General features: G+C 42.2%; 1 protein-coding gene across 18 annotated transcripts in view; it reads right to left on the bottom strand.

Annotated features, from left to right (window-relative positions):
* LOC311077442 (NLR family CARD domain-containing protein 3-like) overlaps positions 1-14,505 on the bottom strand; it is a 94,917-nt gene that overhangs the window by 28,827 nt on the left and 51,585 nt on the right. Inside the window, exons 8-10 of one of the 18 annotated variants that reach the window (XM_084105929.1) lie at positions 10,402-13,832; positions 10,185-10,310; positions 9,169-9,511 (exon numbers count right to left, since the gene is read on the bottom strand). The exons of 8 other annotated variants lie outside the window; for them this stretch is intronic. In XM_084105929.1, the coding sequence (XP_083962055.1) occupies positions 13,754-13,832 (79 nt within the window). In that variant the 3' untranslated portion in view covers positions 9,169-9,511; positions 10,185-10,310; positions 10,402-13,753. Of the gene's footprint in view, positions 1-9,168; positions 13,833-14,505 lie in introns of those variants that run through there. 9 more of the 18 variants (XM_084105928.1, XM_084105930.1, XM_084105925.1 and 6 more) reach the window with 9 other exon arrangements.

Below are 14,505 nucleotides of genomic sequence, written 5' to 3'. Positions count from 1 at the left end.
CGTGTTCGGGACGATCAAAAATACGCGACAAAGAATCGGGTTTGACGTTTTTGGAACCCGGACGATAGGAAAGTGTAAAATCGAAACGACCGAAAAAAAGTGCCCACCGAGCCTGCCTGGAGTTCAATCTTTTAGCGGTTCTAATGTACTCCAAATTCTTGTGATCAGTCCAGACTGTAAAGGGTACCCCTGAACCCTCTAACCAGTGACGCCATTCCTCCAAAGCTAACTTGACTGCCAACAACTCCCGGTTACCAATGTCATAGTTTCGTTCGGCAGGAGATAATCGATGTGACAAAAACGCGCAGGGATGCATTCTGTCGTCTGAAGGTGAACGTTGTGAAAGCACTGCACCTACCCCCACCTCCGACGCATCGACCTCTACCACGAACTGACGTGAAGCATCAGGGGCTATGAGAATGGGAGCTGAAACAAAGCGGCTCTTGAGTTTGGCAAACGCAGCCTCAGCTGCGTCTGACCACCTGAACGCAGTTCTGGGAGAGGTCAAGGCGGTCAGAGGTGCGGCTAGTTGGCTGAAATTGCGAATAAAACGCCGATAGAAGTTGGCGAATCCCAGAAACCGCTGCAGGGCCTTGCGGGAATCTGGGATTGGCCACTCTACCACAGCCTTAACCTTGTCAGGGTCCATAAGCATACCTTCAGACGACACGATGTGTCCCAGGAAAGGAACTGACTGTGCATGGAAAACGCATTTCTCCGCCTTGACAAAAAGCCCATTCTCTAGCAACCTCTGAAGTACTAGTCGTACGTGTTGCACATGTTCCTGGAGAGACGAAGAAAAAATCAATATGTCATCCAGGTAAACATATATGAACTGATCGATCATGTCTCGCAACACATCATTGACTAGTGCCTGGAAGACTGCGGGACTATTGGAAAGCCCAAAAGGCATAACCAAATATTCAAAATGCCCCCTGGGGGTGTTAAAAGCAGTCTTCCATTCGTCCCCCTCCCTGATGCGGACCAAATGATAAGCATTACGCAAGTCCAATTTAGTGAAGAGAGACGCTCCCTGCAACCTCTCGAAGGCTGAAGACATCAACGGCAAAGGATAAGTATTCTTTACCGTGATGTTATTCAGCCCTCGGTAATCAATGCAAGGTCGCAGAGAACCGTCCTTCTTCCCCACAAAAAAGAACCCCGCCCCCGCTGGAGAAGAGGAAGGGCGGATGAACCCGGTTGCTAGAGAATCAGAAATATATTTCTCCATAACCTCTCTCTCAGGAACTGAAAGTGAATAAATCTTGCCCTTAGGCGGAGACTTACCTGGCAATAAATCTATAGCACAGTCATAGGGACGATGCGGAGGGAGAGAAGCAGCTCTAGACTTACTGAACACTTCACTCAGGTCACGGTACTCCTCGGGCACGTTTGATAAATCCACCGCTTCCTCCTGTAACACAGGAACAGAAACAACAGAACAAGCAGACACAAGACACGAACTGTGACACTCAGTGCTCCAAGCTGAGATGGTACGTCTCTTCCAATCGATGCGGGGGTTGTGTAAACTGAGCCAAGGGTGTCCTAAAACTATGGGTGTGAGTTGAGAGTCAGTGATGTAAAATGATATGGTTTCAGCATGATTTCCAGAAGTGATGAGTGTAAGTTTCTCGGTGACCAAGGAGATGGGGGGTAAAGTCTGTCCGTTCAATGCGTTGACTGTGATCTTCTGGGAAAGTGTATGAAGGGGAATCTGTAATTGAAGTGCAAACTGATGATCCAAAAAGTTACCTTCTGCCCCAGAGTCAATGAGTGCAGTGCAGTGGTGATCCAGAGTTGACCATCTCAGTCTTACCGGGAGGATGGTGGAAGTGGATGAGGTCTTACCTGCGGAGATCCCACCCGATAGTAGCCTCAAACTTACTATCGGGCTGGGCCTTTTACTGGACAGCTGTAGGCATAATGTCCGTTGCCACCACAATAGAGACAAAGGCCCTGGGATCTCCGCCTTTCTTTCTCCTCCCGGGAAAGCCGAGCTCGCCCCACCTGCATGGGCTCGGGATCGTGGGAGCCGAACGTGTCCAGGCCGCTGGACCGCTGGTTCTCACTCCTACTCGGAACTGGGTTGGTGGCTGTTCTCTGCTCTATCCTGGACAGACGGGCGTCCACTCTCAGGGCCAGGTCTATGAGTCCATTGAGCGTTGAAGGAAGGTCCAGGGCGTAGATTTCTCTCTGGACACGTTCGGCCAGCCCATGCAGGAAATGGTCCCACTGCGCCTCCTCGTTCCAGCGACACCCGGCCGCCAGGGTCTTAAACTCGATGGAATAATCTGACACCGATCGGTCTCCTTGACGTAGGTCAGTCAAGACCCTGGCAGCCTCCTTCCCCTCGACGGCTCGATCGAAGACCCGTCTCATCTCCGCCGAGAGGGCTTGGAACGAGGAGCAGCACTGGTCTCGATTCTCCCACACTGCAGTTCCCCAAAGCGCCGCTCTCCCAGTCAATAGCGTCAGCACGAAGGCTACTTTCGCCTCCTCCTTTTCGAAAGTTCTGGGCTGTAATGAGAAATGCATACTGCAACGTGTCAGAAATGGACGGCAGAAATTCGGCTCACCAGAGTATAATTCAGGCGTGGGCAGTCTGGGTTCCGACTGGGAGAGAGGCACGGGTGGTGTGGGGGGAACTGCAAGTGCTGCTGGAGGTGCTGGCGCAGTGGGGGTTTGTAGCTGATGGAATCGCTGGGTGAGCTCGGACACCTGTGTGACCAGAGTCTGGATGGCGCGTCCTGTCTCCCCCTGGCTGCGCTCCTGTGCATCCATCCGGCCGATGCACACTCGAATGAAATCCTCTAAGGAAGCCGATGAATCACCCGCTGCTCCCATCGTTTGGTCCATCCGTTCTGTCATGATACAAAACTGGAAGCAATTGCGGGTGAACAATATATTTATTGGAACTTCAACACAGAATAAGACAATTCAGGAAGGAAGGTTCCTCTCAAGGCGTGGTCGCGATCTCGCGAGTAAACAGCAGCTCCGGACGGTCCACACAGGGGAAGACGCTCAGACTCGGACACACAGGGACTTCGATGGTCAAGTGCTCGGTGCAGAGTGCAGGTGCTCGGTGGTCTGTGCTCGGGTGCGGTGAAACAACAGGGATCCACTGTAGACACGACAACCCGGAAGACGACACGAACATGCAAGCAGGAACAGGCAAACAACGGATGGACACTGGAATGGAGAGGTGAGTGAGTATAAATAGGGAACGGTAATGTGAATCAGCTGAGGTGGAGAATGAGAAGATTGCGAGCAGCTGGAGCACTGAACAAACACGTGAGCGGGACAACGCCCACTCACGCAAACTCACAGACATGTAAACAACAATGACACGAGACACAGAGGAAACAATGAATTCACAACCGTGACAGTGCCATCATTATGAGATTTATTAAACAAATGAAAAACATTTGCAATAATAAACATTAGCAATAAACATTTGCAATAATAAACAACGTATCATTACCGATAACTGATCGTGCAGTTTACCCCTTGATTGGCCCCAAACATTTTTGATAAAAGAAACATATACAGTGTGTATATATGATGTGTATTACATTTTAGCTCAAAAACAATTGTAATAAAAGATAGGATCATAAGATGCGCAATATATTGTGTTTTTACCACTTAATGAAGTTTTGTTTTGTAAATCGTCAGACATGATTTTTACCACTTAATTAAGTTTTGCTTTGTAGAGAGCATTTCTTTAAAGCGAATTTCGTTTTGTACAAATTGTATCTTAATTTTAATAGGCCTATGCCTCATACATTAGCATTAAATATCTTTGCTGCATCCTTTCTTGAACAGACAAGGGCTTTCTTGCGGCTCGCATCAGCAGAGCATTGCATCATCCATAGACCGCAAAACAATCAGCGGATGGCGGGAGGGTGCGGCTGATGAGTTTTGTCATTTGACTCACGTCATAACCGTCACACCAGTTCACACACCAATATATATATATACACACACACACACACATATATACATACATATGTATATATTGTTTGCACAATGATCTGTTTAGAACCCCCCCCCCCCCAAAAAAAAAAGAGGGATTGTCTGTCAGAGAGAGTTGGAAGTGAGTAAAACATTATAATGAAAAAGCAGCTGCCTGTTGTGGTTTGGCAACGATGGTTACAAATACAAAGGCCTTTTGTAATGTCATAACAAGCTGATCATTGGCTGTTGCTCGTCGCGACACGTGACACCACAGGCTATCGAGTCGGCCGACAGCTCCGGATATCTAGCATGCTAGATATTTTTCTGGGCTCGGTGACGCGTCTGCGAGGTATCTGCTAGCGTCTTTGATGCGTTGTTGGCTCTTTCATACTAACAGATTGGCGAGCGTTCATCACCCGCTAATCCCCCGCGATTTGCACGCGATAACACCCCGACCTGTCGGCGAGCTCAACGATTTGCAAATCGGGCTTAAATCTGGCTTAACATCCTGTAGTGTGAACTTGGCTTCATTGGTCTTAGTCACATTTTAGTCATTTTGTCTTTCATAGTTTTAGTCTAGTTTTAGTTGACGAAAAGTCATTGCATTTTTTGTCAACTTTTAGTCAAACTGCAGTTACCGACATTAATTTTTATGTAGTCTTAAGACAAAAAAATTAATTATAATTTTTCTGTCTAGGCCAATTCAATTAAAGGGATAGTTCACTTTGAAATAAAATTTTGGTATGTTTTAGCTTACCTCAAGGGCATCCAAGATGTAGGTGTCTTTTTTTCCGCAGTAGTTTCAATTTTGATATTTTTAGGTCAAACCATTCTTGTCTGTCAGTCATTTCATGCAGGTCTATGGTCACTGTCTCAAAGAGCATGCACAAAGTCCAAATTAAAACAATTCCCCATCGTCCAAATTAAACAATTCCCCATCGTAAGTACACATTGATGGCCTAAGACACGAAACGAGCGGTTTGTGTGAGAAAACGAACAGTATTTATATCGTTGTTACCTCTTGAACACAGCCACGTCCAAATGATCTGAGGGCGCGGGCGGGTATAGATATTTACACTAGACGTCGCCTTGGCTACTGCAGTTCATTGGAACGAAACTGTGTGGTTATGACGCAATCGTTAGCCTATTTTTACAAAAATTGCTTCTATGGGGCCATAACAGAAGCTACAAGGTAATGAAGCCTTTTATACATTTTCGTGTTTCTTTAGAAATAAATATTGGACAAATGGAGTCTTTAAACGCCTCAGATGTGAAGTTATTCGCTGTCAAAGTGACGCAAAAATGAATGGGAGTCAATGGGATGCTAACAGCAGGTGGGGGTCCAGTCAATGGCGGCGCCCGGGGGTACCTTCAAAATAATAGAAAACCCTGCCCCCCTGCTTGCACCCAGCGCAATTGACTTTGTACACCGACGCATGTATCATTCCTATTTTGCACCCACGCACAGCGGACTTTTCCCTCGACAGACGCATGCCGGTTAACTAGCAAATGCATTTGCGCTCCCGGGGGCGGTTCAGTGCAAAGAGGAGGCGTGTTCCGGCGCAAACGTTCCCTGGTGCTATTTTGCAGGTTTAGAAAACAATTCCGCCACTGACCAAAAAAAACTAGCTTAAAGTCAGTGGCGCGTTGCGCATGTTATTCATATGCTATTTTAAGTGCGCATGCTTGGCCATAATCAATGTAGCGTGTGCACAACGCGCATACACTTTGCTTCTCTCATCTACACAGAAGCAGCAGTTTTCATTTTTGCAAATCATACATTATTACAATAGATAGATAGATAGATAGACAATTTATTATAAAAGCATACACCTAGCTTACACATTTACCCAAATTATCATACGCCTGTTTAACCGAAGCTAATCTGGGTGGGTTTCTCCATCCCCAATGTAACTTCTCTCTGTCTTTTACGGCCGTGACGAGAGCGTTGCTCTCCTCGGCTGTGAACCGCTCCTGGTGTGTGCCTGGCAAATCAAGTTAAAAAAAAATAATGTTTAAACACATTTCAGTCTCGTCTTTTTTCGTCAACGATATTGCATGTGTTGATATAGTCACAGATATCGTTTAATGATGTGGGTGTTGTCTCTCATCGTCTTGTCTTAGTCAGGGAAAAAAAGGTTGTCAACGAACATTTTTCGTCAAAGTTTTCGTTAACGAAATTAACACTGCATCTGAGCTGGCATTGGTCTGTCACCGCTCATCAATGTCAGAATATTTGAGATGACCAATCAAATCAAAGTAGGCGGGCTTTATGTTCACAGAAGCTGCTGAGCGCCAATTCCAGTTAACGGTCATAAAGTGTGAGTTAAGATCTAAACTACCAGTCAAAAGTTTTGGATCGGTATGATTTTTTATGTTTTTAAAATAAGTATCTTCTGCTCACCAACTCTACATTTATTTGATTAAAAATACAAACAAAAAAAGTGAAATATTATTCCAGTGTAAATCAGCTGTTTTCTATGTGAATATATAGTAAAATGTAATTTATTTCTGTGATCAAAGCTGAATTTTCAGCAACATTACTCCAGTCTTCAGTGTCACATGATCTTTCAGAAATCATTCTAATATGATGATTTGATGCTCAAGAAACATTTATGATTATTATCAGTGTTGAAAACAGTTATTTACATTTTTATTTCAGGATTCTTTGATGAATATAACGTTCAAAAGAACAGCATTTATGACATGCATTAATGTGCTGTGTTTGACAGAAACCTGGCTAAAACCAGACGATTACATTACTTTAAATGAGTCCACCCCGCAAGATTACTGTTATAAACATGAACCTCATCTGAAAGGAAAAGGGGGAAGTATTTCTGTAATTTATAGTAATATCTCCAGAATTACTGATAAGTCTAGTTTCAAATATAATTATTTTAAAGTGTTGGTACTTAAAGCTACACTGTGTGGGATTTACTCCCATCTAGCGGTGAAATTGTATATGACTACCAACTGAATATTACTTTCTAGCCCCTCCCATTCCAAAGGCGTTGTAACTCCTACGGTGGCCGTATTATTTCAAATCTGCCGGCAGTCGCGAGTAATCTCCCTCTCACATTCGTCACGTTGCCACTGCGTGTAAAAACGTGAAAGGCGAAGCTTGTATGTCCCTCTTTGGCTAATGTAGTTTCAAGATGGAGGGGCAACATGGCGACTGGCATTCGAACCCCTCACCCGTATGTACTTTCAATGGCAGATTATAAACTTACGAGAATACTTTATTACTTGAAAGAAGTAAATATACATTAATGAGCACATATATTTTTGGAAGAACTAAGTGTTTTTTGCTAAGAATCAACTAAAAAAATTACACAGTGTAGCTTTAATGTAACACTATCTAGTGTAAATTATAAATCGCGTTTGAGATTTGTGCTGGCTACTGTATACAGGCCACCAGGGCACCATACAGACTTTATCAAAGATTTTTCTATCAGAGTTAGTACTGGCTGCAGATAAAGTCCTAATTGTTGGTGATTTTAATATACATGTGGATAACGAAAAAGAGGCATTGGGATTGGCATTTAGAGACATTCTGAACTCTATTGGAGTTAGACAACACATGTCAGGACCTACTCATTGTCAAAATCATATTTTAGACCTAATATTGTCACATGGAATCAATGTTGATGCCATTGAAATTCTGCAGCAGAGCGATGACATCTCAGATCATTATCTAGACTTGAATATACTCCATTTAGCCTAGGTTGAAAAAGCAGACTGTGTTAGAAATATGTTAGAACTATCACTTCTGCCACTAAAGATTGCTTTATTAATAATATTCCTGATCAGTTTCATCTCCTCAGCATCCCAGATAGCTTAGAAAAACTTGATATTGCGACAGAAACTTTTAACTTTGTCTTTTCCAGCACTTTAGACACAGTTGCTTCTTTGCGCTTAAAGAAGATTAAAGAAAATCCAACGCCGTGGTACAACGAGCACACTCGGGTCCTTAAGAGAGCAGCCAGAAAAATGGAGCACAACTGGAATTAAAAAAAAATAAAAAATAGACATTTTTTGAATTTCGTGGAGAGAGAGCATGGTTGTGTACAGACAGGCCTTAAAAACTGCTAGATCTGCTTATTTTTCAACACTTTTAGAAGAAAACACACACAACCCTAGGTATTTATTTGATATAGTGGCTAAATTAACAAGAAATAAAGCTTCTACTTCTGAAGTTTCCAAAGAGCACAGAAGTAATGACTTTATGAACTTCTTTACTTACAAGATTGATAATATCAGGGAGAAAATGATAACTATGCATCCATCTACTACAGTATAGCATCAGGCAGTGCATTGTAGTCTCCCTGAGGAAAAAATTTCATTCATTCATTGCAATAGGAGAGGAAGAATTTACTAAACTCGTTAAATCATCTAAATCAACAACATGTATGTTAGACCCTATACCGACTAAGCAATTGAAAGAGATGCTTCCAGAGGTCATAGATCCTCTTCTTAATATCATTAATTCATCTTTGTCACTAGGATATGTACTGAAAACTTTTAAGCTGGCTATGATTAAAATCCTTATTAAAAAAAAAAATGCTACTTGATGCTAGAGAATTAGTCAATTACAGGCCAATCTCAAATCTACCATTTTTGTCAAAGATAGGCTACTAGAAAAGGCAGTATCCTCACAACTATGTTCCTTTTTAGAAAGAAATGGAATCTGCAAGGATTTCCAGTCAGGATTTAGACCGTACCATAGTACTGAGACCGCTCTCATTAGAGTCACAAATAATTTGCTCTTATCATCCGATCGTGGTTGTATCTCGCTATTAGTGTTACTCGATCTTAGTGCTGCATTTGGTACCATTGACCACAACATTCTTTTAAATAGACTCAAAAATTATGTTGCCATTATTGGTTTAGCATTAGCATGGCTTAAATCATACTTATCTGACTTATCTGTTATCAGTTTGTAGCAGTAAATGAAGAGATGTCTTATCGATCACAAGTTCAGTATGGCGTACTACAAGGCTCAGTACTAGGACCGCTGCTGTTCACTCTGTACATGCTACCCTTGGGAGATATCATTAGGAAGTGTGGCGAGGTGATGGATCGGGTAAATTACAGTTACACTTATGAGGAAAAGTATAACTAAATGGAGAGCAGACTACGCCACCCCGTTTCACTAAACGGAGAAATTTATACAAGACACGCTGGTTCGTGACCACAGATGACAAGAGACGTGGATCAGAATACAAAAATACTTTTTTTATTTTATCAACAATAATTTAATATATAAAAACTTTGAGGTGGACAAAAGTTTTGCACTGTTAAGTGTGCACCAGACCAGAAATAAAGAAAAAAACAATAAAGAACACAAAAACACTTTTGGGCTGAGGCTTGCCAGCAGGGAGCTAGCTGGACAGTGAGTGTCCTGAAATCACACCACTCATCCAATTCCACTCCACACAACACTCACACTCACTAGGTGAAAGACACACAGGTGCCAACGGCAAAACACTCTGTGAAGGAACCACCACCAAAAGAGGACAGACAGCTAGCTTCCCTGCACGGGGCGGGCCTTCAGCTCCTGAAAGAAACAAAAAAACAATATAATATACTTTCACAGTTGGCTGCAAACGTATAAAATTATAATAAACCAACTTCAACAAAATCAATACTCTGCAAATTACTGAGCACAATAGTTAACCTGGCTGGTGGCGACCTAAAAGGTTCACAATATGGCCACGTTACAACCGCCAAAGGCTATGAACAAGAGTAAAATGAACCACAAAAAAGTACAATTAAACATTAAATCACAAAATAATCGAATCCAAGATTACAAAAACAAGAAATTACAAAAAAAGAGAAAATGTTGCTCCCTTCACAGTCTTTGAGGAACGCACAGGGCGAAGAGCTCAAGGATAACCAAACAGCTGGTGGTGATATACATTAAGTGGGGCTAAATTATACCATCACATGTAGCTACGTCATGCATGGACGGGCAGCTCGGAAACTAGCCACACACTAATACCACCAGCGTTTACCACCATATGCAGATGCAATATAAACTAACGGAAACAAATAATGAATCACAATGGTCACAGTGATATTAAATGGCAGCAGAACAAAACAGTGCCGTCTTAGCGGCGTTGTCAATGGAGCATTTTGCCCCCGGTCCACAGTGATGAACCGCTCACAAGTGGTTTAATGCACTAAAAGAAATGAAAACAATTAATAAATGAATTTAAAAAAACACCCACCTCAGGTTATGCAAGTGGTTAGATTTACCTACCCAATGGTAGATCGCTAGGCCCACAGAAGATTCAGTTACTCACACGCAGTCTCGTTCACAATAGGCAACCCGCAAGTGTACAGAGATGTTGCATCTGCTCAAACACATTAGCCGCGCTATGATGGAAACATGGGTTTACCGGAAATCACATCAAAACAAGCGTTAGTCTGTCAGAATAAACATACCTCGGATAGGGACAGCCTGCACCCAAAAGCAACGTCGCATTGATTTGAACAGTAACCTGGCTAAAACATGTACACATTCACTATTAACGTGGGAATGCATTAGCAACAACATTAGCCAAACAGCTAGGTACATACCTCCCACGGAACTGCGCACGCACCCACAACAACGTCCGTGACGATGACGTATGCCCAGGTGGCCTGAACTCCGCCTTAAGTAAGCCAGGGGTGGCTGCCGATAGGCTGTCACCCCCGTCACTCAACACAAATCACAGGGCGGAATCTAGCCCGCCTTGCCACAGAAGCATAGTATTAGTCTTCACTGTAATGCCGAAGATACCCAGCTCTATATCTCTTCGTGCCCCGATGAAACTTGCCAATTCAAGAAATTAACAGAATGCATAGCTTATATAAAAATTTGGATGACTAGTAATTTACTATTTCTTAATTTCTCAGATTTTCTAATGATTGGACCAAAAACCTCTGCACATACTAACCTAGAAAACTGTCTAACAACTGATGGCTGCTCTGTCAAGTCTTTGTCGTTGGTTAGGAACCTGTGTGTGCTCTTTGATACCAATCTTTCATTTGAAAGCCACATTTCTATCATCTGTAAAACCGCATTCTTCTATCTTAAAAATATATCTGCTAGATAGGTATTTATTTGATACTGTGACTAAATTAACAAGAAATAAAGCTTCTACTTCTGAAGTTTCCAAAGAGCATAGCAGTAATGACTTTATGAACTCCTTTACTTACAAACTGATAATATTAGAGAGAAAATTATAACTATGCAACCGTCTACTACAGTATCGCATCAGGCAGTGCATTGTAGTGTCCCTGAGGAAAAATATTACTTAATTCTGAAAAAAACAGAGTTTCTAATGATTGAACCAAAAACCTCTGCACGTACTAACCTAGAAAACTGTTTAACAATTGATGGCTGCTCTGTCAACTCTTTGTCGTTGGTTAGAAACCTGGGTGTGCTCTTTGATACTAATCGTTCATTTGAAAGCCACGTTTCTAGCATCTGTAAAACCACATTCTTCTATCTTTAAAATATGTCTAAATTACAACATATGCTTTCAGTGAAAAATGTGGAACAGTTAGTTCATACGTTCATGACCTCAAGGCTAGATTATTGTAATACTCTTATGGGTGGTTGACTCCGATCTTCAACCAGATGAAACTGGATAATATTCTGATTGTTCCAATCCAATCTAACTTCTGACTTACAATGCTGCCTTAATCATAATCATACACTGTTTTTTCGCTGGCCAGAGGAGACTGCCCCCGGACTGAGCCTGATTTCTCCCAAAGTTTTTTCTCCCAAAGGATAGGAGACCTCCTGAGAAAATCAGGTTGCTGCTGGAGGAGGTGTTAGTGAGGCCAGTAGGGGGTGCTCACCCTGTGGTCTGTGTGGGTCCTAACGCCCCAGTATAGTGACGGGGACACTATTAGTGGTGGGAGAAAAAATCGATCCATCGATGCATCGCGATTCTCTCTCCAACGATTCTGGATCGATTCTGAGAATTTCAGAATCGATTCTGAGCTTAGTTTATAACCAGATGTGCGATGACGCAGAGTTTGCTTTAGAAACACCCGTCTTCTGCTTACTAACAATTCCCCACACACGTACCTTCAGTAAAATAATATTTAATAAAGTTCGGAAAGGTTGAAACGAATTATAAGGACATTCACAGGCTTCATTGTACAGGATGCGCTGTGAGAGACGCGCATGTTTGATGTTACACTTGAAGTGTGCTGTCTCGCGCGTCGATATTCTCCTTAAAAATGCTCTACGAAGTCATCGTTTATGTGGTTTGGAATGCAGTGGACTTATATATTTAAAATATGAACCTCGCTAACAGAAGGCTGCTTTCAGTTTCAAATGCTGATCCGCGCTTTGTTTGTGTTGACTGCTCGCGCATGCGGCTGTGCGACTCCGTGTGAGTGGTTTAATATACTTGTGCAAAATGAACGTAAACACAGCAAGTTATGTCTTAAGGGATTAAACGGTGAGGACAAACCAGGCCTATTTAAAAAGAGATCCGAGCGTGAATGCAGCTAAATAGATATCTAAGATATCTCAGTCTAATAAGATGTCAAAGTAAAAAACAAAAGTATGATGAAAATAAATCACTCACAGTTTTTGAATGGAAAATGTTCAGATAATCTTAAATACTGAAAGCACTCTTCTGTTTCTTTGTCATTTGTTTCTATGCTTCTCTTTATTATTTGCTATTTATATGGTTTGAAGTTATATTAGTTTAAAATTCTTAAAATAAAACTGTTTTAATGTTTTATTTATTTTATTTGTAATTATAAAACAAATAGACTACTTAATTACTTATGTAAACTAATGAATTAATGGGGGGGGGGGGGGGGGGGGGGGTGTAGATAAAGAATCGTTCTGGAATCGGATCGTGACTCCCAGAATCGGAATCGGATCGGATCGTGAGGTGACTGAAGATTCCCACCTCTAGACACTATACTGTCAAAAGAGCACCATCCTTTGAATGAGACGTTAAACCGAGGTTCTGACTCTCTGTGGTCATTAAAAATCCCATGGCACTTCTCGTAAAGAGTGGGGGTGTAACCCCGGTGTCCTGGCCACATTCCAGCCATTGGCCTTTACCAATCATGATCTCCTTAAAATCCTCATCCACTGAATTGGCTCTATCACTCTCTCTCCTCTCCACCTATATCTGGTGTGTGGTGAGCGCACTGGCGCCGTTGTTCTGTGGCTGCCATCACATCATGCAAGTGGATGCTGCACACTGGTGGTGGTTGAGGATAGATTCCCTGATATGATTGTAAAGCGCTTTGGGTGTACAGTAGTACAACATTAAAGGTATATGTAACGACTGAGACAAATCAGACACAAGTATTCGTTATAGTTTAACAAATAATATTTAAAACTCACTCTGGGATCTGTGATCTCACACACACACTTTATTAGAGACAAATTCACAGTGACTTTGCTCTCTCTTCTTCTGGCTCTCTACTGCTGCTTCTTCGGGCTGATGTCTGTGGGTCCCCCCCACCGGGGCCCAAAGGCCCTGGCAGGCTGTGACCACCGCCTGCAATTCTTTCACTCTGCCAAAGGAGTCAGACTGTATTGTCTTCAATCCAACTCAGAAGAAAACTGCAAACTTACCATCACTGAATGGGCAACGATCAACTCTTGGCCTTCTCGTAACGTTCAGGGTGCCGTACTGTCCTGCGTGGCCTCAGCAGGCAGGGCAGCAGGCCTCGACTCACAACCAGCCATGTGCTCATACAGGAGAGAGAGGACTCTCTCAACCACAACAGAATCAAGGAAAACCTCAGGAGTTTGGCACAACGTCTTCTTTCAATGCAGAAGAAGTCCATCGCAACTCCCACCATTTGCTCTGCGTGTCCTCTCCGGCTCAGTGCCGGCAGGCCACAATCTGCACTCAAACCAGAACAGAGTCGAACTAACCTCTCAAGTTCATTATATCTTCTTCATCCAATGGAGAAGAAAACGATTGCAACTTCAATGTTTGACACTCAACGGAAACATCAACATCATTTTCCACGATCTTCAAGAAATGTGTACGCTGCAAATGCCATGCAAGTATATACATTTAATGAGCTACTCTGAAAATGATAAGCTGATGGTTCTTTTCATAGTTAAATGGATCATTCCCATAGTTCCATTTCCTGCTTCCGATTCCATTCTGTCACTCACCCTTTTACCCGTGCATGCATGTATGTGTTTAGAATAGTTATGTTTGTGATTTAGTTAATCAAACTTGTGCACAATAAGTATTTGGTTCTGATTCTCTGCTTGCAACAAAGTTTACTTTACGATTTAGATTTTGACTACAGGCACTTAGTACTGTACAGTAAGAAAGACATTTCCCTTCCCCGGAAATTAATATTTCTTAGAATTAATAAACAATTAATGCTGAGTATTCACGGGACGAACAGGTGGGTTGATTGTAATATTAATTTTATTACATTTAAGTTAATTATATTAACTGATCCAAATATTCATAATCAATTATAACCAGTTATTATTGATTATTAATATTTCATAGAGCTAATTCGTTACATATAGTTCATCCAAAAAATTCATTC

The sequence above is a fragment of the Abramis brama genome (genome assembly GCF_963993115.1).
Source record: "Abramis brama genome assembly, chromosome: 2".
Classification (NCBI taxonomy): Eukaryota; Metazoa; Chordata; class Actinopteri; order Cypriniformes; family Leuciscidae; genus Abramis; species Abramis brama.
Note: the sequence above shows the minus strand (reverse complement) of the source record. Positions and strands in the feature narration are given on the sequence as shown.